Genomic DNA, 27,028 nt, shown 5'->3' with positions numbered 1-27,028 from the left:
GAGCCAGGATGGGATCAGGAGGGTAGATGGAGCCAGGATGGGATCAGGGGTTGGATCTTTAATGTGAGGGGGGGTTAGAGGATATGTGCTAGGGGGTGCTTTGGGAGGGGAGCGGAATTGTGCTGTGGGGTCAAACTTCAAATTTGCCCCCCACCTTCTACTTCTAGTACTAGTCCTAACCCACAACAAAGCAACCCCTAGCACCTATCCTCTAACCCCCCCCCCCCCCCCAAAATCACTTCTGGCAGTGTAGTTACCTGCCAATGCCCCCCCTCGCCCCTCCCAATCACCATGCCCCAACTCTGCAGTACTCCTGTTACATACCTCAGGGCAGGTGGCATGGATGGTGTCCCTCTTCCTCCCAGCCTGTGTACACGTCAGAGCCAAGGAGGAAGCGGCAGTGAGTGCAGCTGTGTGGGACAGTTGGACTCTGGTTACCTCTGTCTCTGCCTCACTCCCTCCTCCCCCCACTCTGCAAGCACATTGCATGCAGTCGAGGAGATTTCGGAAGGGAAGGAGGGATCCGCGGCACACCACTCAATGCGGTGCCGGTGCTAGTCTGAGCCTGGCGGGTGTTACCTGGGTGCGGGCTGCAACCCCATAGCAACACCACTGCAAATGTTTAGTATATAAAATAATCCCCATAAACATTAAAGGCCCATTCAGGTTTTGCATTGTGGTAATAGATGGTAAAACTTGTCTTTTACCATTTTTTACTGCAACGTGTGTACCGCAGTGTACTGCTGTGCGATTTATTAGCCGTGATTGCCATTTCATTGCACTATGCAGTAGTGGCAAAACCAATTGATAACGAACAGTCTCCCTTCATGCAATACAAGCTACCACACATAATGATGTGAATCCTCTAACAAATGAAAAGGAGAAGTTCACTTTAAAAATAAATGCACATTTTTGCAGGTAAATATTGTGCATTTTTCATTTTTTTGGGAGCCTGTAAAGCATTGCACCAGCAATTAGCCATGCAGGTCTCCTACAGATCTTCTGTGTCTCCCTACATCGCGTACAGGCAAGCAGATACACTGACAGGAAGGCTCAATGAACTACCACGGCGCTCCACAGCACCGTGATAGTTTATTGAGAACTGCAAGCTGACAACAGCCAAGGATGAAGCGGCCACGTGGGCAGAGCCTCACTGACTTAAAAAAGTGACCACTACTACGGGCAACTTTTCCCCATACTGCTGTCACAGGGAGTGCGGGGATCGGGCGGCACTCGGAACATGTTACACAGTCCCCCCTAAAAACGTGCAACATGTTCCCAAAGGAGAACTTGTCTTGTAAGTGGATTGGGGAAACCGATTCCAAACTGAATTGGCTCGATTTGACCCGTAAAATGTCAGCCATTTCAACTAGCTGAACATATACTTTTTACTTGGTCAGATTTTGGGATACTAATGTAAAAAACAAAACATTACACATAAAAGATGTGGAAGACTGCCTGGAGATCTTCTCAGAGCATTTTTTTTTAAATATATGCTACTAATCTGTTTACTGCATGAAACCTTTGAGCTGGGTAACAATGAATAATGCATCATCGTGTTGCATATTCTTACACTGCGCATTCACCTGTGTGTTTTATTGCTTTCTATAGGTGTTAACATCAAAGGGAAAACGAAACAATGCTAGCTGTAAGAGGTCATTTAGGAATAATCCTGAATGTCAGCAGAGACAAGAAATATTCCTGCTCCTGCCTTTTGTTGGATATAGTTGAAATCGGAGCATGACTTAACACATATTGTGAATTGTTCTCTCTGGGGCTTTACAACCTTGTCAAGATTTTCAAGCTGCTGACCCCACATGAAAGGATTCAATAGTTCTGCCAAACATGCAATAGTTTCACATTGAACAACTATCCTGTTTAACAATATGAATTTATAAAGTGCACTTTACCCGATTTACCTAAAAATGATAAATGAAACGGTCAACTGCAAAAAACTTGTGCCTAAGGGGCAGGGAAATAGTCATGCTGTGCCAGGGGGAAAAAAATAAAAATAACAAAAACAGACCAGTGCCACCAGACACTATTGAATATTCCCCCTTTAACAGACTACCAGTGTACTGGCATTTTAACGCACTGGGTGTAGGGAGATGCACAACAGTTTTAAAAACCTTTACCAAATAACCTTGCAGTGATGCAGGGTTGAAGGATGGCACGTGGCATAGAGGCAAGTATAAATGTGTTACTATTGCAGGGACCTTTAACTTGGAATTTGAAAAAAAAAAAATATATATATATATACCTTGTGGCAAACATGGCTCGGAGAGAGGAGAATGTAGCAGCGTCTTCCTTGAGGGCCTTTAACTCGTTGCGGAGTTTCATCATGGTTTCGGTCACCATAGCTTTTTCGTTCTCATATTTGCTCTTTAAGTTGGCAAGAGCGACTTCTGCAGTCTGAAGAAAAGAAAAAAGGCAGTAATTGGTTTCATCTGAAAGTCCGTTTTGGTAAAACAGATCAGTGATGCTTAACACCAAATAGAGAGACCAGAGAATGTTCAATCACAGATGGCACCATGGAGAGCTCATGACTAAATGTTAATAATGTAATAAAAACGTGTAATATTGCATGTTACGTGTCACTCCTTCCCCAACACTTCAACACAATTTACCGCAAAACAGAGGATGGAAAAAAATAAATAAATAATAATTATAAGGCACCATATATCTGTATCAATCGCAGAGCTTGCCATATATTTATCATTATACAATTATTTAAATGCTAAATAGAGAAACACGCTATTGGTAAGGTAATTTAATGTGTATGGTAATCAGTTTTATTCCCCAGAGTTCTCTGACTAACAGGCTCTGCAAATTTCTTCCATCCTGCATATTAAATTAGCAAAGAATACTTCCATTTCAGCGTGTTCTTTTAGGTCTTGAACACAGGCTTCAACTTGCATTTTGGCAGCAGTTGCAAACTTTTTATTAGCAACTTCACTGAGCCTTTAAAGCACCCTTAAGCTGCAGTTAGGATCAGCTAAAATTTTCTGTGAGCCATTCAGTGCAGCAGCACTTAAATCCCAGGCTGGCGAGATCACACAGCCCCAAGAAGGAACTTACAGCCTAATCTGTTGATGTAAAATGGGTAGACAAGTTTAGTGGCCAGAAGATACGCTAACATAACAGCCAGGATGGTAGCAGATGAAGAAATATTAGGATTCTTCAAATTTGCATGGTCAAAACGCTTAAAGAACAATCCACTTATGCCAGTTGACCACCCCAATCTATATATTTAAGAGAAGCTTTGCAGCAAGAAAATGTTAACCGATAACACAGCTGGATAATATCAGGGGTTTGCCATCACACAATAAAAGTGAAAGCATCTAAAGCCCATCTCAGGGGGGAGGAGAAATGCTCCCTTGCAGTGGGGCTACCCCCAGACTGCAAGGGTTAAACGCTAGTTCAGATCTAGGGGGCCACAAAGCCCAATCGCATCTGGCGCCTTCCTCTACTTTCCTACGCTGTGACAGTAGACTATCCCTCATTGTCCTCATGTCCAATACAGGGCTATGAGCTCTACATTGGACTTTATGTCAGGTGATTTGTGACTGCTGGAGCATAGGTGAGCAGAGGGACTGGTCTTACAGCCTGGAAGGAGGCTGCAGGAGAGGAAGATGGGGCAAATAGCTTTTTGGGGCCCTAAACCTAAATGAGCATTTAACGCTTGCAATGGGGTGGCAGAACCACTTCTAGGGAGCATTCCTTCTTTCCCTAGAGTACAGCTTTAAAGTGCATCTATGGTCAAAATGTAAAATCAATATATTATCTAATTAGATTTCAATTATTTTTAGGCTACTCTTATTAATCTGATTGATCATGAATTTTGTAAATTTGTGAAGGTTCCTACACATTTCCTTGAATTCTGTGACATGCATTTACGATGTCCTGTGAGTAGTCACTGCTGTGTCACACATTTCACAGAGCCTACCTTATGAGCTACAGAGGTGCTGAGAGGAGGCGTTGTTAGTACAGAAATCACTGTTGGCGGACAGTAAAGTACCATGGGATATGTAGTCAGAAATTGAAAGTAAACAGCAGAAGGGAAGCTTAAAAGCATGCAGGGAATCCAGGACTTTGTGGAAAGAGATGGCCATAAGAGAGGCAGCACTTACAACATGAAAGATTTTTTTCTTTAAGTAAGCTTGTGGCTTGAAAAATAACTAATGTTTGTATTGCTATTACAATGCTGATGTTTAAAAATGCAAATGTATGCTGTGAACATAGATCCCCTTTTGAGTATATTGTATGCTGAGGTGTTCCATACTAAAAAAAAAAAAAAATATGTACCTACGAGATTTTTGTGATTATAGGAATTTCAGATTTCTGCACTTTTCTGGACAAAACATGTAGCCTTTACCAAATTAAGGCCTCCAGCAGACCCAACGTCAGATATAGATTTTTGTTCAGTTTATACATGTAAATGAATTGTAAACATAACACATGAAGGTATTTATTACGATTCAAAAAGATCTCAGTACCCCCCCCCCCCCAAATGCCTTCCATGCTCCCCAGAGGGTCAATTCCATTTTTGTTTAGGCCGGCCATAGACCGTTCAAATTTCGTACGGTTCAGTGCGAACTAACCAAGATTCGAACTATGTATCAGCAGGCTGATCAAACAACTTGGGTGCAACCAGCCTGCCGGATTTTACATACAATTGTTGCTAGCAGCTGGAATAGCCGCTAACAAAAACCACTGTCTTCTCCCAGCAGGGACCGCTTTCCCCACTGGAAGGGATTCCCCTGTCAACACTGTTGGTGTTGATGAGGGATTCAAGCAAATTCCTTTCCTGCAACCAGTGGTTGCAGGAAAGAAATTCTCTCTGTGTATGAGCTGCCTTTGGCATCATTCAGGGTCTTTATCTACTACTTGAACTGGGAGGCATGCCCACAGTTGACACAATCAAGTACATCCTGGTGTCTATGTCCTGGGCTGAATTGTCTCACACAGATCAGGCCAAAGCAGTTTCCACAAACTTAATGTTGCAAAAATCCCATTCTTGTCTGTAGCAAACTGACAACATTCTTTTAAAGGATTAACTTACCTTTATGAAAAATTAAAATAAATACAATTTTTTTTTGTTGTGGGAAAAAGGTTTAATTTAATTTTTTCATTTTTTTCCCTCAGGAGCCTGCAGAGCACTGCACCCATGATCAGCAGATCGTAGATACCATGTCAAGCTCCTGCAGACACCGCCCACAGCCCTGTGCCTGTACCTCTGTACTGGCTGTCAGTTTCAGAGATTTAGGAATTGTGAATGGACTACAAGCCTGCTGATCAGCACACACACTCAGTCCATTGAAACTACTTGAAGTCCATCTGCCACAGTGGAAGATGGGACTTGTAGTTTATTCATAGATCCCTGTGAATGAATGCCGATTTTTAAATGTGATAGCAGCTGGGGAGAGGAAGCCCCATCCGCTGTCACAGGGAGGGAATTCAGGCAGTGGGGGGCAGGTTACACCCCAAATATGGGTGTGTAGCATGTTATGAGGTGAACGTTTTAAACATGTCATCTTGAAATAAGCTAATTGATAAACTCTCTAAAATAATTACATCCTATATAAAAATGTTGTATTCCTTGAAGTAGGGCAAAAAGAAGAATTTGGTGATGTAAACTGTGCATGCTACTAATTTCCCCAGAAAATTTTATTTTCTTGAATTGTGGTCTTAATTCTTGCAAAATGTAATTACTGTTTTATGGTATTTAACAAAAAATGTATTTTCTAAATCTGGAGTACAGGTCCTTCAAATTCAGTCAAAGCAGAGCAGACGAACACAGTTCTTAAAAAGGAAAGATAAGACTGAATTAGAAAAAAAAGGATATAGCTTTGATTTGATTTAAAAATATAAATATTCAGCTGCTCTAGAGATCTTTTGCAAATACACTTTCCCATCTGCAATAATGAAACCTAACCTACTTTCTTTGGAGCAGATCACCCAATGAATAAATTATAATTTAAATAATAATTGCTTAAGCTCCATAGCCAATCGCTACTCACTTGTTTGTTGGCTTTCAATACAGTGCGCAGGGTAGCAATTTGCTCTCTCTTTGTACTGAGCAAAGACTTCAGCTTCAAGATTTCCTGCATGAGGGTTTCTTTGTCTTTATCCACCGCTGGTCCAAGCTCCTGGCTGGCCACCTGCTGTCGAGACAGCTCTGTGCTCCTGTCCACTGCAGCTTGTAAATGTTTGATCTGGTCACGGATTATGGCTATGAGGTTGTAAATGTTCATGGGTTCTTTTCTGTGGTCAGAAACAGGCGATGGAACTGGAGACACTGGAGATCCAGACTCACTTTGGCCATTTTCTGTGGTCAATAGACCTTTGGAAAGCAATATTGGTGACCTGCGCCCTTTACCCTCAGGACTGTTCCTGCCACCTTTTCCCTCCTTGTAGTAATCCAGCATGACCCTGTTGGGTGTCACGTTGTTGCACATACAGACATGGTGGTACAAATTGGCCAATTCTTCACTAAATGTGACCAGCTCATCCTGTGCCACTGTGAGACTTCCTTGCGATTCCCCTGCCACATCACTCACTTTCTTGAGTTCTTTCTCCAGTCTGACAACTTGGTCTCTATCTTGCCGTGTGGTCTTTTCTAGATAGGAGATCTTTTCTGCCATAGTCTGAGTTTCACTTTCAAACCTGTTCTTATCCTCTTCGTACTTAAGCTCACATTCTTCGTACTTGGACTTTACAGTCTTCAGTTCCTCTTTGAGGTCATGGATTTCTGCCATAGCAAGTTTGTATTTGCATTCCAGAATCTCAGGGCCATTAATGTCAACCTCATAGTAGTCCCCATCTTCATGGCTGTCCCTCTCTTTCTCATTGTCTAGGGCAGACTGACGCTCCTTGGTGGCATGGAGCTTCTTCATGGCATTTAGGTTCTCAGTAAGCCTGCTGACTTTGTCACTTTGCTCAGATAGGGCTCCTTTGGTGTTCTCCAACTGTTTCTGAGACTCCTGAAGAGTCGACAAAAGACCAACCTTCTCTCTTTCAACCTAAAACAAAAATTTTTAATAAAGGGCAAAATAAAAATGACTTTTGGTTGACAATTAAATATGGAAATATAGATGCAAGTTTACTTTTCAGAAACCAGTGATACATAATGTAGGGTTGCACCGATACCAATACCGGTATTGGTGCCGATACTTGTACTCATGTAAATGCTATATCTAAAACCGATATCTTTGTAGTGTGATTTAAAGCCCATACAATATGCACAGGAATGCAGTGTGATTCCTATCTGAATCATATGTGGTTTCCCCCACCGCTCCTGTGTGAACCTATTTTAGAAAGACAGGGAAGCGTCATCTAAATGCAGCAATGGCCAAACCGTTTCTTAAAAAATGGTTATAACTAACACGGTCCTCGGCAGGCCGCCCGACCATGATTACCCTTTTCCTCTTTTCCAGGCAACTACACACTCGGACTTCTAGCTTTTCTTTTTCCCTCTTTTCACCCATTTCCGCCGTCTTCCTCCCCCTTAAAGCCTAATACCACCACTGGTAACACTATACTATATATGTACGAATGGCTGCCCCCCTTATCTCTCCAGTTCTCATACAGAGTACTATACAGATTGTATGATGTTAAATGCTCGGGCCTAAGCCCAGGTTCAAAATGTAGTTGTGGATAGCAATTTTGAGATATAGTAATCACTCAATATTAGTTGTTCTGATATATGTGTCGCTCTATATTAAAAACACTGTAAACCGACATACCCATGTCAGTTTTAATCTATGTATGCCATTCTGACAATGCAACTGTATGTTAATTGATTGTTGCCAATAAAAAATTTGAAAAGAATAAATGGGTATAACAACTTAAATCTGCACGGTCATAGTGTCCCCATGCCACAGGACCCACCGATAATGGAAAATCACGGCTTCTTGCGGTGCTCACAAGACTAGGAAATGTAGGAAGTTCTGAGATCCCTGTAAACCAGCTTGGAGCGCACACATGGGTATAGGGCGGAAGGGACGTCAGCTTGGGGGTGGACCACTGCAGTAACAGGCTATGTGCTTGGAGCTTGTGAGCTCCTTCTACAGGCCTATACATCTCATCCAGCCCTGTGAGCAACGCAAACAGCCATGGTTTTCAATCATCGGCATGTCCCGCAAGACAGGGACACTGATCACACAGATTTGTATTTTTCATGAGAGATATGCACTTTTAACATGCGAGTTGTTCCAACTATTTTTTAATAAAACTATTTGCCCATTGCTGCACTTAGATGGTGCTTCCCTGGCTTTCTATATTGCTACATTACAGAGCTGGTGTCTCATTTTGGGGATAGTAGCCTCCGGTACTGAACTTTATGGACTACTACTAGTGGACTTTTTAGGATTGTTTCAGGGGCTGATCTTCTCATGTGCCAATATCTCCTATTATGCTGTGTGAACCTAGGCTTGGCATAGGGACACTGATGCAGCGTGGGAAACAACATATTATCCAGACAGGAATCGCACCGCACACCTGTTCAAAAACACAAGCGGTTCCTTGCAGTGCGATTTGAGCCAATGCATTTTGCCTGGGCTTAAATTGCCTATAATTTCCAATTGGTATCAGCAAGTACTTGAGCACAAGTATCGGTACTCGTACCCTCTTTTTTTTAATAAATATCGATACAACCCTAAACAGATTCTGGGTAGCTGGAATCCCCATTATTAGGTTTTCAAATTTTGGATGTGGGTGCAAGATACCCTACACAAGATTTCCAGCTCTGCCTAATTACCAAAGCAATTACAATTCTGATGTTACACAGATGGATTATCAAACATGTAGTACATATTACTGGACAGTCTAGCTGCAATACTCACACTATGGCCTTATGGCAGGGGATGGAGACACGAGCAGTTATAGGGAAAACATCACTAATGGTATAGGTCTGAAATAACACGATTACAAAAAAATAAAAAATATGCGTGGCCCTCCCGTCCGGATCCAGAGTTCCTTTCTTAGGGCAGTGAACCACACTATTGTATCCTTCCTATGGGCCCAGAAACCCTCATGGCTGGCCCAGTCTATCCTACGACTGCCAAGTGTTGGGCAGCATGGCTTTACCGGATATCATCCTCCATCATATGGCCTGTCATCTGACACAAAACCTGGACTGGTGCTGCCATGGTCCTCTGAAACAGTATACAGGTGGAGGGGCTCCTGGCTGGGAGCCGGCTAGATGTGTTGCCTTGATGCCAGTTGACCCTACCACTCCGGATACTAGACCACCCCACTATAGGTGAAACGTGGCAAATGGCACAAAAAGCCTTTCGCAACTTTTCCGTCACACCTACCCCTTCCGGGACTAAGCGAACCTAGATTTCAGGATCTGAAGGAGACTGAACGATCCCAGGCCCGTCATGTTACCGCCCCAGAACCCTACAGGAGAAGCCTTGAGTTATGTTGTGTCTAGAACAATCCCCTACGTGCCACGTTGTATCCCAGACTTACCAGCTGCTCCTAGCACTACCCCCGAATTTCAGACCTTCCTATATATCTAAGTGGGGGCAGGACTTGGGTCTTCAGTTCATGGAAAGGCAAGTAGAAAGACTTCTGCTCTTCTCCTGCAAGATCTCCGTTTGTGCTAACCACCATGAAGCGGTATACAAGGTACTGACCGGTTGGTACTATACGTCAGTAAGGATCCATAAGATGTTCCCTCACAGGACTGATCTCTGTTGGTGGTGTGGGTTAGAACCCGGATCTCTCCTACACATCTTCTGGTCCTGTCTTTTTCTGCTCTACTGGACTGAGATTCACTGCATTGTTCAGAAATTTAAAGATCACGAGTTGCCCAAGACCCCCGCATTCTTCCTCACCATCACGAGACTCCAAGCAAGATATATAGGACATCCATCTTGCCTCTCCTGCTCACAGCAGCAAAGAGCTGCATCCCATTGTATTGGAAGCAGACACAGCCACCACTGGTTGCCGTCTGGTTGAAAAAAGTAGCTGAGATCAATGCCATGGAGGACCTGGTGGCCACGGACAGGGCCTCCAGGAGAAATTTCTCAAGAAGTGGTTTTACTGGCACAAATTCCTCTACTCTGAGGAACATGCGGAGCTGGTGACTTAACTCCCCTGGGAGGTGGGCCTACAGGAAAGGCACCCCAGATGTTGTTGGGGTGCTGGTTGGTGATTGACTCCTCTTCCATCCAACTTTTTCTGAACCCCCCTTTTCCATCATTTTCGCTAATGCTCTCCTTGCTGTTTGGCCCTCTGGGTCTTACCTGTTCCCTCAATCCCTTTTTTTGTTTCTCTTTTTCAACCAAATAAAAACCAAAATGGTGTTGACCGTTAAAAAATTATGTGGGATACAGAGACTTCCTAGCTCTTGAGACCCATTGTCTGAAATGCACTTCCTATGTTTACCTAATCACACTGTGTTGACCGGGCATGTGGCTTTACAGGTGGAGATAATCCACTGTATGTTCAACATTGCTGATGTTACTGTATAACCATATGCCCTATTGAAATAAAGAATTGGAAACATAAAAAAATATGCGTGGGAGTAGTGTTTTTAGCATAAGATGAAATGCAGTAAACTGTGTAAATTATTCCACAATAAGGAATTTCAGTTTCTTATTTCCTTATAACCTTTTAGAGTGTTGGCCATCAAACTCTGTTTGTCATACCTGCATCAGCTGCTGTTTTAATTTCTGTATTTCAGAGATGTTTAGCTCACTTAGCAGATCAGAAACCAGGCTTGGAGCCGGGTCATTCTTTTTAGGGGTGGACATCTTGTTGTCAGCATTCATTTTGATGATCCCATTATGCTCAAAACCATTCATGGAATCATCATTGTTCGGCTCTGTAATCTCATCGCTGAACTTGAGTCCATCCAGGGAGAAGCTCAGATGGTTGCTGTACATGGAGTCATTGATGTTCATGTAATGGGACAGCTCCTTACGCAGGTTGTTCTTCTGTTCACGCTCTGTCTTCAAAGTCTCTAGCGATTCCTCCAACTGTCTCTCGGATATCTCTTTTAACCGGATGGCATCTTCCAATTGGCTGTTCAAGAATTCTGTCTCCTCCTCCAATCTTTTGATCTCATGTTTAAGCCCTTCAAATTCCACCTAGAGAAAACAATGTATAAGAAGTTAAAAAACTGCAGCCAACAATAAATGCTTCCCAATGACCCTCTTCAGAGTTCAACAAAATAAATGACGGCTACAGATGCCTACAGAAAGATTAAAGTAAAACTATAGGCAAAACCTTTTTTTTTCTCCCATTTTGGGCAGAGTAAAGGAGGGTTACAACCCCTGTCAGTCCATTCAATTCCTGTCCCATACCTAAGAAGGAAGTGAGAGGAAATCCCTGCAAATTAAGGGAATTCTTTGGGGATCCCCAGATCACCAGAACAGGTGTCCCCATTACTTTCCTGGGGAACTTTTCAAAATGTGGTATTTTTTTTAACTTTCATTTTTTTTAATAACAGTAAACAGGACAAATAGGGGAGAGAGGGGGGATAGAGAGAGAGAGAGAGAGGGGGGGGATAGAGAGAGAGAGAGAGAGAGAGAGGGGGGATAGAGAGGGGGGATAGAGAGAGAGAGGGGGGATAGAGAGAGAGAGGGGGGATAGAGAGAGAGAGGGGGGATAGAGAGAGAGAGGGGGGATAGGGAGAGAGAGGGGAGAGAGGGGAGAGAGAGGGGAGAGAGGGGAGAGAGGGGAGAGAGGGGAGAGAGGGGAGAGAGAGAGAGAGAGAGAGAGAGAGAGAGAGAGAGAGAGAGAGAGAGAGAGAGAGAGAGAGAGAGAGAGAGAGAGAGAGAGAGAGAGAGAGAGAGAGGAGGAGAGGGGAGGAGAGAGGAGGAGAGAGGAGAGGAGAGAGCGGGGGGGGGGGAAGAGGGGGGGGATAGAGAACCTTATACATTTCAAGGTACTTATAAATCAATCCTGATATACCCACCTGGTTTTGCTTGAGAACAGAGACTTGCTTCTGCAGGGATATATTCTCCTCCTCCAGCTCTGTGTAATCCTGGAGCAATCGCGCTTCACGGAACTTGTACTCCTTGATGTCATCGCGAAGGCGAGCCCGCTGCACCTCCACATTCTGATTCAGCTGGAGATACATAAAAATCAAAACACTGAAATCATCTATCGCTTAAAATAGTGATGTTAAAAGAAATATTGATTTGTACAATGCATCACCCAAATAATTATTTCCCTTATTGCAAGTTTAGGAGTCAAGTAACCGACTTAAACCAAAAACATCCGGCGCCATAAAGGGCACATTAAAACGGATATACAGAGAACATTTATATTGCATTTTATTTCATGTATAGAATAATAAAAGCAAGCAAAACATGTGTACTTTACAACAAATATGTACTTACTGAAAATACACTACAGATTTAATTTAAGAAAGAACATTTGTCAACTACTCAAAGTCCAAATATTAAAAATTGGATCAATTTTCCTATGGGTGTAAAGAAGGGCCGACATAAGGGTTAAGCACATGGTGATCAAACTACATCAGAGGATGCAGATTTACATTTGCATCTATAGTGACCCCCCCTGATGGCATTGTCTGGTGAAGAAAGGCTGCAATAATTCTGCATACACATTTGGAATAGAGGAGCCACCCTATGCCACAGAGATATATTTTATGCCAACTACTGTACAAGTAGTGACCATAGTGAACAGCAAGATACTTTTTTTTTTTAAAGCTGTAGTATAAAAAAAAAAAAAAAAATCTTTTGAACCCACAGCAGAAATTCTGGGATGGGTATTGAGGAGTGCCTGGTAAAAAAGTTCATATCATGTAAAGGTCTTTGAAGCGTTTATTGGTTGAGAGCATCAAAGACAACCAACACGTTTCAGGGAAAAGGCCTCTCCCTTCTTTAGGTCTTGCACAGAAGAGGTTATTGGAATCACGAGGAGAAAGAAGGGATTAATAATTAAAAAAAAAAAAAAAAAAGGAAAGGAAAAAGAAAAGGACTGACATCTCTTAACGGCACTATAAACTACTGAAATGTGATTGGCTGCTATAGGAGACATTTATCTCCAGATTATACACCTGCGGCTCAATGTTTGTATTGCACGGTTTTGTTTCATGAGCTGAGCAACCCATGATCCTTTGCAAAAACGACTAATCCGGAACACTGACAAAACCAAGAAATCACAGAGTAGCAGCTGTTGGACCATACTACAATGTATTCCATATGCCACCATTAGAAAATAAAATTATTAAGAAATAGTGAATTTTCTTTTCCGAACACAACCACAGATGAAAAGGCAAAAGGCCTGATGAGCGGTTATTCGTCAGGCAGATTAGCAGAGCGGGGACACAGAAGTCCCTTTATTAATTCAGCTGTCTAGCACGTGTGACGTTTGCTACATTCCTTTCTGATTGTCACAGAAACTGGGAATAACTGAGGAATTTGCATTCTATATGCATAAAGGATACAAACCCTTCACACTATAGGTCCCCATGAAATACAGGATTTGTCATTTATAAAGACATTCTTTAATTGCTTGAGTAACAGCTCCATGATCATCCCAGACAAAATAAATGAAACTTTGCAGCAAAATCTAATTTTACACTAGCGCATTCTCTTGGTTCTACGCTCACACGGCCGCAGATTCTGTCTGGCCGTACTAAACACTGTGCAAACAGTGGCAGCTGTCCGGTTTATACACTACAAATCAATGCCCGACATTCTCTGTTCATATTCAAGTGACCATTACATGGAATAGAGCAGTGATGGCGAACCTTGGCACCCCAGATGTTTTGGAACTACATTTCCCATGATGCTCATCTACACTGAAGAGTGCATTAGCATCATGGGAAATGTAGTTCCAAAGCATCTGGGGTGCCAAGGTTCGCCATCACTGCAAGAGAGCCTTTGACCGACCCTGGACAGTGCGCATCCTGGGTCGTCATTTCTGTGTCATCCAGGCCGCAGCTAATTGGCGGTCTCTTGCAACTTCCTGGGATATAAACATCCGATTTCCCATCAGCTTATAAAGGCAATACCGGAGGAGGGAGAATCTGGGGGATAGCTGCAACAACCCAAAAGAGACCGCCGGCTCTCAGGGATGTTTGAGCAGAAGATAGCAATGCAAGATTGGGGCTGCAGCAGAGCGGTGGTTCACCACAGAACAATGCTGGATTCACTGGCTGCATTAATATGTATATTGAGGATAACCATATAAGAAGGGTAAGAGGGGATCAAAAGGAAAAAACAGAAAAAATAAATAAATACCCCAGTGTAGGTATGTGAAGCTTCTCTATTTACAGTGAACTATATACACATTCGTTTTCATGCACACTATTGTTTTTCTATAGTCACTGATCATATCCTGGCAACCATTTGCATTAGGGGCAGCAAATGATCTTTGCCTTTACTTCCTGGAATGCTTTGCTTCTCCCCATTAAGATGCACCCGGAAGATCCATGTCTGCACCCTCAGTGCCCTGGCTAGGAAACCTCTTGTTGCTCATGATAAAAAAAAAAAAAGTTGAAAAAAAAATAAACAGATGTTCTGTAGACTCCTGGAATCTAAGATGCTGATATTCAAAGAGTCTGCGGGTGAACAGGTTACGCCATTCTCGCCAAGGTGAAGACAAGAACAGAAAAGGGATTTATAATTAAAAAAAATGCAATTGATTTAAAGGTGGGATAACAATTAGGAATGGAAATTGTGAAAAGGGAGGGTAAAAGTTTGCTTTAAGATGACAGTTCAGATACACATATCTATCTCTGTAAATATGAGTAATGAATTATGTAGCAAACTTTTTATACCTGCTAATATCTGCTCAAGTCCTGAATTTTCAAATAGGTTCTTCTGACAAACCTAACACATACAATAGTTAGTTAACGCATGCTGTAATGCAATGAGTTGTGACATGTGCCTTTGGAGAGCACGGAAGAGTTCTGTGGCCGCGTACACACGCGGGGACTGTTCGCCCAACTTTGTCCGCTGAACAGTGTTTCGGCAAACAGTCCGCTCGTGTGTGGGCTTTCAGCGGACAGTTTCAGCGAACAGTCCGCTGAACAAGGTTTTTCGGAAATTCCGAAAAACTGTCCGCTGAAACTTTGTTTCAGCGAACAGTCCCCTCGTGTGTAGGCTTGTTTGTCAAACTAAGTTCCGCGCATGCTCAGAAAGGATTTACACGCCGAAAGTTATAATGCAGTGTATAGGACGTCGTATTTTTCGTCCCGTCGTACGTGCCGTTCACGTCATCGCGCACGGTTTCAGCAAACTGTTCGTTCGTCGTGTGTGGCCATGTCCGTCCATGCTAATTTTGAGCGGACTGTTTGCCGAAACTGTTTGACGGACAAAGTTGGGCGAACAGTCCCCGCGTGTGTACGCGGCCTGTAAATGGCAGTATCCCCAGCATCCAAGATACAAAAACCCAGTATCCCCATAATCCCCAATACAAGGTCCTCCGCTTTTGGCGCTGCATACTGTATACCTGTAACATGCACAGCACCATCTAGTGGCGGAAAGGGATAAGCACAGAGAATTCACATTGGATGGACTCAGGAAAAGTCGAGTTTCAAATATTTTTGCACAACTTAGATTGCCAGCAAAGGGGGGGTGCAGGAGGAGAAGCCATATAGGAATGTTGGGTTATATCATTATTCTGCATCTCCATGACTAATAAAACCAGGTGGAACCACAATTTAGCATGGGCCTTTTTTGTCCCACGAGAAAGACACATTAATAACATACAAATTTACATGTTGCATTAAGGCAGGACGTTCAGTTGAAATGAATTCATAATGCACTTCAATACGTGAAAATTTACACCTGCTGATCAGAACACAAAGCATTTGTAATTTACACTGATGAATTACAATTCATTTTTTATAATTGTATTCATGCATTGGGATTCCTCTTAAGAATGAACTGCAAGCTACATCAGCAGCTCACTACTGTTCCGACTTTCCCTTTAACACACGTTTTCTCATATGCAGTGGTGTTAAGGAGTCCTATGGCCCGTCAGACAGAAAGAGGGGCTGTTATTCTAAAATTATAACCATGACGACTAAATGATTCCAGCTCTAATCCAAAAGATAGGGCCAGAAAAAGCCTACTTCAGTTCCCGATTGGAGTATGCCGGTATCGTGTACCTCTTTCCTCCAAAGCCTTACAGACCCTGGTGCACAACTTTCACTCAGATTTCAGTGTCTTCAGCCATGTGGTCATCACCACAGCTTCCTATTTTCAGAAAGCTATGTACAGAACCCTGCAGGTACCTCCACCAGCCATGACCTACATGCATTGCATAGAAAATCAGAGCCCCATTAATGATGCCAGAGACTAAAAACAGATACAGAATGAAAACAGCAAAGTTTTGCTTTAACATTTAATTTGCAAGTTGATGAAAGGGGAAAAGAACATGCTAAATATTTGATTAAATTTCAGCTTTAGGACTGGTTCACAATAGATGCAGTCCAGTGCTTTTAACCAGTTCCAGACCGCCCCACATACATATACTGCAGCAGGGTGGCCTGACTGCACAAAATCATGTACAGGTACGCGATTTTGTGCAATAGCCACTCTGGCGGCGCCGGAGGTGCAATGGCGCACTGATTGGACACAGGGGGAGCCAATCAGCAGGTCCAGTAGACGCGATGTCTGCCGACCACCTGCGATTGCTCTCCACAGAGATAGAATGGTGGTCTGCCGTTGTAAGCAAGGCAGACGGCTGTTTTGTCAGGCATGGACATTGATCTTGTGTTCCTGCTAAACAGGAACACAGATCACTGTGTCCATGCAGTGACCCCACCCCCCCCCCCCCCCCCACAGTAAGAAATCAGAGTTAGAAGGATTGAAATAAACACCTAAGAAAGGCATCAAAAATGCAGCAGAATGCATCAAAAACGTGAATGCAGAAAAGCACCGAAACACAGAAATTGTAGTCTGAACTGGCCCATAAATTTAAAAATACTGTAAGTGATTTTCATGAATATGCAACTGCATTTATTTATTTTTTTACATTTAACTGGAACTCAAGTTTAAAAACATGACAGCTGATGTTCTAGATCTATCCTGACAGATTCCTTTTAAAGATTTGTTTTTGACCGAAGTGTACCTTTAAGCTGCGCATGTACGGTAATGGCCAACAAGCCGGAAAATTAAATGCAGTGGGTGTGGTCACAAGAAAACGGCAAATTAAAGAAAGCATTAAAAGGGGGCTAAATGAAAGATACAGAGCAAAAGATAAAAAAAAGGTGAATAAAACCCCTGCAGTATTTAGCATTTCTCCTACTATACAGCAACCTACAGCTGTGCGACTGAATGAGCAATAAAATTAAAATTACAGGGCACAGAGAAGACCCGGATAAACCGAGACTGGCAAGGGAACAAGGCTGCGTGTAACAATAGGCAATTCTTCACAAAGCTGCTCAAGTCGGCCGGCTTCTCTTTCAGGCATAAATTACTAGACTGGCAAAACGTAGCCGAGTGAGGAGAATGGCTTTTATTAAACACTTTAAATATATAATTGGGCATGCAGATGAGACAGTAATTGCGACGGTGACTATTTAACATTACAGAGCAGATTAATGGGATAAATACTCGTCTTCTGAGCTTAACTGTTTGCATCACTAAAATATAGGACAGATTAAAATGTATTCTAAAAGTTACTAATATTTTTTGATAAACATGAAAATTATAACATAATTCAAATCGGATTAAGACAATCCACCTCTCACAGAAGGAGGCGTAGTTCATCTGCCCAGCAAGACCTATGCAAATTCTATGCCAAATCCGAAGAAATAATTCAAATTTAATGGTTTGGGTGGCTAATCAGGGCAGTTTATTCACGAGGCAACATGCAGAGGATGGGAATCCTACATGTGCAGAACATTTGAACTATTGTTTGAGCGTGTATGTCAAGGTGATTTAACAAAGTGTCCCTAAACCCAGGACCCTGTGTTCACTATATCTGGCCTCCCACAGTACACAGAACAGGAAAATGTGATTATTAAATATATACCGCTAAATACCTTTTCTTATTAGCCATATAGAACAGTCTTGTGACATCTATTAGTGTCTGATTAAAGCTTGTAGGAGGAGTTTTCATTCTACTCTGACTGTCCTGTGAAGCTGCATGACTCCTAACCCCCTCTGTCTGGACAGTGCTGATCACATGCACCCTCCCCGGAAAAAACAAAACAAAACAAAAAAAACACCCTAGCAATACACACCAAACCGAGCATGTGCAGAGCGCCTTCCAGGCTCTGTACTATCAGCAGATAGATTATGGACTGTGAAAGAAGGGAAGGATCAGAGAAGACCCTGTCAAACAGCCTTTTTACACAATGCAGAGGATTAACCCCCTTAGGTTCAACAGTGAGTATAACAAGCATGTTTTACTGCATATACAGACTGATTTTACCGTGGTGCGTTTAAGAACACTTTCAGGGCTAGTACACGCCACAAAAAAGTCCTCCAGATTCGTTTCGGAGGTTTCTCTGCATGCATATTTTAGATGCATTTCCAAATGAGTTCCAGATCATAATTTCTTCTTTTTTTTTTCACTGTACTGGGGTCTGGTGCATTTTTGATGCGTTTTTACCATGTTCCAGTACAGTGGGTCAGGGTCCAATCAATATTAAAGACAGCCCTGTCCTTACCACATGTTGTGGTGATGTCTTTGTGACAGACCTGCAATGACTTGGGAATTATTGCTGTACCATTCATTTTGAATGGTATTCCAAAACACTAATTATGTGCAAACATCTAAAGGCTTGATCATAACATCTTTATATGCTTCTATTCTACAACCTACTCTAAAACCATGGTCATCCTTATGGAGTTGGCTCCCATTTGTAGCTATAACAACTTCCAGTCTTTTGGGAAGACTTCCCATAAGATTCTGGAGTGTCTGTTGGAATATGTGCCCATTCCACCAAGAGCTTTTATAAAGGTCAGGTACTGATGTTGAATGAAAAGACCTGGCTCACTATGTTCCAATTCACCTCAAAGGTGTTCAGTAGAGCTGATGTCAGATCTGAGTAGACTTAAGTTCTTCCATACCAAACCAGGTCTTTATGGAGTTGGTTTTGTGTACCAAGCACAGTCATGCAGGAACAGAAAAGGGCCTTCTCCAAACATTATTTACATGGTTGGAAGTTCTCAATTGTCTAAAACATCTTCGTACGCTGGACCATTACCAGAACACCTCGCTAGAAAACACCAGAACTAAATTTTGAAGGGTGGTCATATGCATTTGACCATATTGAGAACCTTACACTGTGTCTGTGCAAATGTGTGTTGGCTGCTATGATCACTTTTCCTCAGACAGAGCAAATTTTATTGACTGACATCTACAAAGCCATCAGGTTATGGACACAAAGACCCTGAAATCTGCTTTTGGGGATCCTCTAAAGAGACTTGAGCAACTTTAAGGACCTGGAAGAATGAGAAATGACAAAACATTATCACACCGCAACTTGATTCTAAATCTACACAAACTGAACTATAAATCTGTCAAATTGAATAACTTCTGCAAGACTTCTGGATCCAAATGTCCAACCCTTCCATTATAGAAGCTTCTTTTCCTCCCTAATTATTTTTTTCCACGTATTTAACATTACTTGGATTACAGGGGAAAAAAAAATTAAAATTAAAAAACACGGGACTATTTCTGTGGTGACATGCACAGTGAAGCCTCATGGTGGGGGCAGAGAGAGCCAGATAGCCCAACAAGATGCCCTTGCTGGCAAGCTTTAGGCAAAGCAAGTGAGAGATTTATTCCACTACCCTCCGTCCAATACAAGGACTTTACATTTTATTTTTTATTTTTAAAGAGTTGTTCCATTCAAAACTAAAGCACTTCTAGTGGCAGCAAAGCCTATTTTACCTTCAGACTCAGTAACTAACAAGGATGATAAAGAAGGTAACCCAACCCTTGATTGGCATTTGCGTCTGACAATGCTCTGAGCTTCAGGGACACCTAAAGAGCTGATGGTGACCACTTATTAATGCTGCAGCTTTACAGGATTATTTCTCACAAAAAGGTTTAGTATAAAGCCCAATGCCAGCTAAAACCCCCTTTCTAGTTTTAGTTAATGCAGGGAAAGGTTAAAACATATATAGTTTTAGTTAATGCAGGGAAAGGTTAAAACATATATAAAAGATTCCAAATACTGTGTGTATCCCATAGAAGAGCTTCTTCTTCTTTCTGTTCTGTCGGACCCCTGTCACCTGAACAGAAGTGAAGGGAAATCTCCCTCATGGGGACACAGCAATAAAACCAGCAATTCTAAACCTACTCTACTAGAAAATGTGGTTATATTGCGGTCTATGGAGGGATGAGGTGGGAGATTGCCAAAACATATCAATTGAGCTCCAGAAGATTTTACCCCCTTCATGACCAGGGCAGTTTTACATATTTGGAACTGCGCTAATTTAACTGGTAATTGCGTGGTCAGGCAACAACACTGTACCCGCAGGAAATGTATATCATTTTTTCCCCACAGAAATTAGCGATTTCTTTTGGTGGTATTTGTTCACCACTGGGTTTCTTTTTTATTATATAAATGAAAAAAAGAGCAAACATTTTGGAAATATTTTGCATTTTCTGTTCTAAAACAGATCAGATAAAAAAAAAAAAAAAGAAGAAGAAATAAAAAAATTCCTTCATGAATTTAGGCCAAAATGTATTCCGCTATATGCCCGAGTAAAAAAAAAAAAAAAAAAATCCCAATAAGTATATTAATTGGTTTGTGCGGAAGTTATAGCATCTACAAACTATGGTATATATACACTGGAATTTTTAATTATTCATACTAGTAAATGCGGTGACTAGTGACTTATAGTGGGACTGTGATCGTGTGGCGGGCAGTATGACACCAACACTGTGTGTCAACTTGCTGATACCGACATCACCAGTGACACCAATACAGTGATCAGTGCTATTAATGTGCACTGGCACTGTACTAATGAACCTGGTTTGGAAGGGGATTATATCTCAGGTGATCAAGGGGTTAAATGTGTGCCTAACAATGTAATATGTGCCGCTTTTTGCTAAAGGTTTGTTTCTCATCTCTGCACAGGGATAAAAAAACAAAACAAAAAAACACAAAACACAGAGATCGTACCCTCTGTACAGTTGATTTTGTGATTTTGAACACAGGGCTCTGGGCTGAGATTGGACACAACCGATCAGCAGGTCCCGGTCATGAATCAATGACCAGGACGTCCTGACTAAGTCCTGCTGTGTTCAAATCAAAGCGGAGACAGCAGGCGGGGGTATATGCTCCCCGAACCTGGAAGAAAGCCAATACATAAATGTAGGTCATGCCTGTGCGAGCCGCCCTGTCGTAGTATATGTATTGTGATCTGTTGGCAAGTGGTTAAATAGGAAATAGGGAGTTTTTTTCCCCCTCATTTCTTGTTCTGTAAAATGAAAAGTAAAAAAAATTAAAAATAATAATAAAACAAAAATAAAACTTAACTGTGAAAATAGACCACAACAAACAAGCTGACAGAGGCTCCAACCCAATCTCCTCCAAAGTTTAAAAATGTTTTTAGCTTACTGAATCTGATGGGCTTTTTGTATGTGGTGTAAAAATGTAATACTTTTTTCATTTAGGAGTTTTTTTTATTCTACTTTCTAGAAAAATAAGGCAAAATAAGAGGCTCAAAAGCCTGCTGGAACAACAAACAGCTGAATCGTGATAAACTGCTATTTATTGCATCCTGGTATTATTCCCCTAGATGGCAGCAACACCCACCAGCAGAAAACCTGCTTCTCTGTTGACAGCACTATTCTTACAGACACTATTCACCTGACTGCACCTTGAGTGAATATTGGTTGCAGGGAATAATATTACTATTTACTCAGCCATGAAGCACAGACGGCGCTTGTTTGAAGTAATTATCTGATTAATAAGCCCGACAAAGGTATTGTCTGCAAAGCCAAATGTAATGTAAACTGGAAATGTAGATCACGATGATTTATTCTGCTAAAGATTATGTTAAGCTCTTAACACATCCAGTATTTCAGATCAGCAAACATCTACAAGTTACTAGAACGGTTATAGAGTACAGCAGAGATTGGTTACTTGGTATGTAATGATATTACCACTTAACACTGCAGGCCCTGTCCTGAGGCAGCTGTCATAATTATTTCACATACACAAACAGCATAGCTCTGTTAGGCTAGGTTTCCACTATTGCGACCCCAAAGTCACGCAATTTTACAGTTCAACTTTGCAATATAATTTTTTATGCAATGTTATGCGACTGGTGAGAATAATGGGAGAACAAATTGCACAAGAACCTTTTTTGGAGTCGCACCAATTAGAATGGAAACCAGTGAAACACATGGATTTTGACTTGTCGTGCGACTTTACATGTGCCAAGTCGCACAACACACAGTAGTAGAAAGAGAGCCTTAAAGGTGTTGTAAAGGTCCTTTTTTCTTTTTTTCTTTACACCTTAATGCATCCTATGCATTAAGATGAAAACACATCTAATGATTACCAGCCCCCGAGCTCCTCAGTTTACTTACTTGAGCCATCAACAGCCCCATGCTCGATTGTTGCCCGGGCTTCTCGGCTCCTCATTGGGTAGATAGATTGCAGCTCTGTCTATCAAACCCAATGACGCGGGCGCCGGGGGCGAGTCCTGCATTTGGTGGCTATGGACACCGAATGCAGGACTCGGTTGCGTACCCACAAGGTAACCCCCAGGAAGGAGCTAGGAGAGCCACTGGCAGACCCCAGAAAACGCCATTCGGGGCCACTCTGTGCAAAACAAGCTGCACAGTGGAGGCAAGTATGACCCTTTTTTTTTTTTAAATAACAAATTCGAACCTATAGTGCCACTTTAAAGGGGTTGTAACGATTTGCGTTCTATCATCTTAATGCATCCTATGCATTAAGGTGAAAAAACATCTGACAATACCACCCCCCCCCCCCCCCCCCCGTTTTACTTACCTGAGCCTGTTCAGCTGCTGCGCTCACCCCCCTTGTCCTCTTCGCCGCTCAGCCTGGCCATTGATTGGCTAGACTGGCTGGATTGAAAGCAGCACAGCCATTGGCTCGCGTTGCTGTCAATCACATCCAATGACGCGGTGCGCGGGGGCCGAGTGATACAGTGAGCGGCTATAGCTGTATCATGGAAGCACGCGCCCGCAAGAACTAACCACCATGTGAGAAAGCTCGCATGAAGGTGGTTAGTTCTTGCTAGGAGGAGCTGAGGCAGCCGCCGAGGGACCCCAGAAGACCAGGTTTGGGGCCACACATGAGCTGCACAGTGGAGGTAAATATAACTTTTTTTTTTTATAACAAATTGTCCTTACAACCCCTTTAAAGGTATCCATACATGAGGGCTTCAGGCTGTTTGATCAGACCCTCTAATGACCGATTAAAAACAATCTCACATGCATTTCCTTATTGTAAAAGCGAAAAAGTTACATTTTTGCACCAATTCTGCTATAACTGACCCCCTCCCCCCACACACACATTACAAACATACATACACACTGATAATATAGCTGGAAAAAAAAATAGAACAAAGCACCAGATTTCTGCTGCACAAAGCAGTGGATTAAAAGCAGGAGAGATCAGATTACACACAAATCAACATGAGTCAGGGGTGCGTGTAGTACCAAGCTTTCTTCTTAGCAAGCTTGTGTCACAGATGCATCAATACATTTTACATTTTGTACAATGTATTTCGTTACTGTATCGATTTAATGTTTTACCTGGCAAAGGATTTTCCTTTTCTGCTGAGAAGTTTGAGCGATAATGTTGTATACTACATTGTAACATGTTAATCAACTGTCTGCTGATAATAGTACATGCCAAAAGCGCTCCAAGCCTTTTTCCAGGGATAACTGGAATTCACAATCTGTTTATACCCCGCAGCTGCTTTGCAAACAGGAGGACCTCAGATCTGCTGTACAGACGCAAGTCTGATCACAGAAATAGGAAAAACACCTCTGTATATGAAAGGCAATACTTTATAAGGTATAAGTAGCAACCCAACTTCAAAGCCAAAAAAGGAGAGAGGGGGGGTCACTTATAAAATTCCAATATATTATATATTTACACACACAGTACTGTGCAAAAGCTTTAGGCAGGTGTGAATAATTGGTGAAAAGCAAGAATGCTTTCAAATATATATTATAAAATTATTTTTATCAATTTACAAAATGCAAAGTGAGCAAACTGAAGAAAATAGAAATCATTTGCTGTGACTGTGCGTCTTTGGCTCCATTTCAAGGCCGAAGTCAGGCATAGATTTGTCCTTGATTCGTCCCTGAAATGGGGAACAGAGATGTGTGCGATCCGCAGCTGGTTCCAGTGTAAACCGTGCCTAAAGTGGGTGTAAATCTGATTCGTGAAATTTGAGCTGGGCTATCTGTAGTGTTTCCTCATCTCTCTCCAAAGCACTATGTCCCCTGGCTGTCTCCTGCTCTGTTCTTCTGTTATCAGCTTAACTTCTGACAAGTTCTCCATCATCGGAGATAAAACCAGCCTAAAGCTTGTGTCAGGGAGGGGGATATAAATAGATTAGCAGAAAGCTGGTCAATTCCCAAGACAGCCCTACAAGTCTGCCTATGAGGAGAGGGGGTGTGTGCCTTTCCTCCAATCAGCTGTCTAATAGTGTATGACAAGACTCCCCCCCCCCCCCAGAACAGGAAGAGAACATTCTAACAGGAGGTGCACTTTCTAAACTGTATATAAAGCTGAAGACAGCAGATATAGAAGTAAAACTTCCGTAGGGAGATTTGTTTCATCTCTGTATCATCTGAGGCTGTTCACTTCACTGGGTATATGTGAGAGTTTATATCCACTTTAACTGAAACAAACAGCTGTGTAGGCTTAAAACTGGGTAAAGAATAGCCAAACTGTTACCAAGATGAGGTTGTGGAATATGGTTTCACGTCACGGGTCATACATAAGGGTGGCCCATGCATTGTGGGTGCACTCTCCCCTAACTCCACCACTGCCCTCAATATCTATGCGCCCAGCCCCTTTCAGGATGCCGATTAGAGCCAGAGGCTTCAAAATAGGGTGGGCTCAAGGTGCAGAGTGTGTTCCCCAATCCCACCCAATTGTGTGACCATAGCAAATGAATTTCCGCTACAGTTCCTCTACGCCAATCAGGAGGCAGGTCGCGAGTCCCGTTTCCCGACTGGCGAAAGTGCCAGGTGATCCTATTGGATGCCTAGCACTTTGTAAGAGGAGAGACGCTGGAGCCAGACCCGCCACTGCCCGGAGGACACTGGAGGATGGAAGAGGAGGATGAGGAGGCGAGCAGCCCACTGCATAGTAAGTGCCAGACCTTACTATGGACTCGAAGGGCCCCCTTCATACCTCTATGCACTCAGCTCACCCACATGGAGGGGGGCTGTTTGCGTACAAGTACGAAGGGGGGCCGAGTGTGTACAGGCATGATCAGTGAGGAGGGTGCCAGATATAGGATCCACCCTGGATGTCAAATGCTCTAGGTACGCCCCTGAGCATGTGGCAGTTTGTTCAAGAAGGGCTGGAGAGCGGTACAATAATGACTGTCTGCAGGCAACACTGAAGCATGGAAGAGATTCCTTGCAAGTTTGGGGCTGTATTTATGCAAATGGAGTTGGAGATTTGGTCAGAATCAATGGTGTCCTCAATGCTGAGAAATACAGGCTGAGAAATACATATCCATCGTGTCATACCATCAGGAGATGAGCGATTGGCCCCAAATTCATTCTACAGCAGGACAATGACCCCAAACATACAGCCAATGTCATTAAGAACTATCTTCATTGTAAAGAACAAGGAGTCCTGGAAGTGATTGTTTGGCCCCCATAGAGCAGTGATCCCAAAATCATGGCGTTGGTCTAGGATTAGATGAAACAGAAGGATTTGAGGCAGTCTACATCCACAGAAGATCTGTGGTTAGTTCTCCAAGAGGTTTGGAACAACCTACCGAGTTCCTTCACATGTACCTAAGAATTGATGCTGCTGTTCTGAAGGCAAAGGATGGTCACACCATAAATTGATTTGACTTGGATTTCTGTTCTGTTGATTTACTTTCCATTTTGTTAAACTATTAACACTTCTATTTCTAAAATTAATAATAATTTATTTATAGCATTTTTCACACTTGCCTAAAACAGCTGCATAAATATATACAGTATGTAGCACTACCCCCACAAGGCTGCTGGTAACTGTCTCCCCTCTATCCTTGCACAGCCATGCACTGTTTTTTTCACTTGCATCCAGAGAAGAAGTCAGTTAACCACTTAAGTCCCGGACCATTTGGCTGGCAAAAGACCACAGCGTTTTTTGCAATTCGGCATTGCGTCGCTTTAACTGACAATTGCACGGTCATGCAACGTGGCTCTCAAACAAAATAAACGTCCTTTTTCCCCATAAATAGAGCTTTTTTTTATGGTATTTTATCACTTCTTGCTTTTTTAATTTAAAATAGCGACAATTTTGCTATAATAAATATCTCCAAAAAATATGTAAAGAAAAAAATCAAAAATGTTTCCCCTCAGTTTAGGCCGATACGTATTCTACATATTTTTGGTAGAAATCACAATAAGCGTTTGGTTTGCGCAAAAGTTATAAGTCTACAAAATAGGGGCTAGATTTATGGCATTTTTATTATTATTATTTTTTTATACTAGTAAGTTTGCGATTTTTATCGTGACGGTGACATTATGGCGGACAGATCGGACACTTTTGGTGCTATTTTGGGACCATTTACATTAGTACAGTGATAAGTGCGATTAAAAATCCATTGATTACTGTGTAAATGTGACTGGTAATGAAGGGGTTAACCACTAGGTGGCGCTGTAGGGGTTAAGTGTGTCCTAGGGAGTGATTCCGAAGGGGGGAGGGGCTGTGTGTGACATGACACTGATCACCGCTCCCGATTACAGGGAGCTGTGATCAGTGTATTGACACTAGGCAGAACGGGGAGATGCTTGTTTACATTAGCATCTCCCCGTTCTTCCTGTCTGTGAGACGATCGCAAGTATCCCCGTGGACATCGAGTCCATGGGACCCGTGATCACATTCACAGAGGTTGCGTGCAAA

The 27,028-nt window shown here is 42.4% G+C and overlaps 1 protein-coding gene across 5 annotated transcripts in view; it reads right to left on the bottom strand.

Annotated features, from left to right (window-relative positions):
• BICD2 (BICD cargo adaptor 2) overlaps window positions 1-27,028 on the bottom strand; it is a 138,667-nt gene that overhangs the window by 18,207 nt on the left and 93,432 nt on the right. For all 5 annotated transcript variants that reach the window (XR_013262315.1, XM_077452084.1, XM_077452082.1 and 2 more), the window contains exons 3-6: window positions 11,930-12,082; window positions 10,659-11,099; window positions 6,021-7,022; window positions 2,261-2,412 (exon numbers count right to left, since the gene is read on the bottom strand). Coding sequence is in view for 4 of the 5 variants with exons in the window: in XM_077452084.1 (XP_077308210.1) it covers window positions 2,261-2,412; window positions 6,021-7,022; window positions 10,659-11,099; window positions 11,930-12,082 (1,748 nt within the window). In the remaining variant the exon portion in view is untranslated. The remainder of the gene's footprint in view (window positions 1-2,260; window positions 2,413-6,020; window positions 7,023-10,658; window positions 11,100-11,929; window positions 12,083-27,028) is intronic.

The sequence above is a fragment of the Lithobates pipiens genome, unplaced genomic scaffold, assembly GCF_037356315.1.
Source record: "Lithobates pipiens isolate NorthernLeopardFrog02 unplaced genomic scaffold, aLitPip1_a1.2 Scaffold_23, whole genome shotgun sequence".
NCBI lineage: Eukaryota > Metazoa > Chordata > Amphibia > Anura > Ranidae > Lithobates > Lithobates pipiens.
Note: the sequence above shows the minus strand (reverse complement) of the source record. Positions and strands in the feature narration are given on the sequence as shown.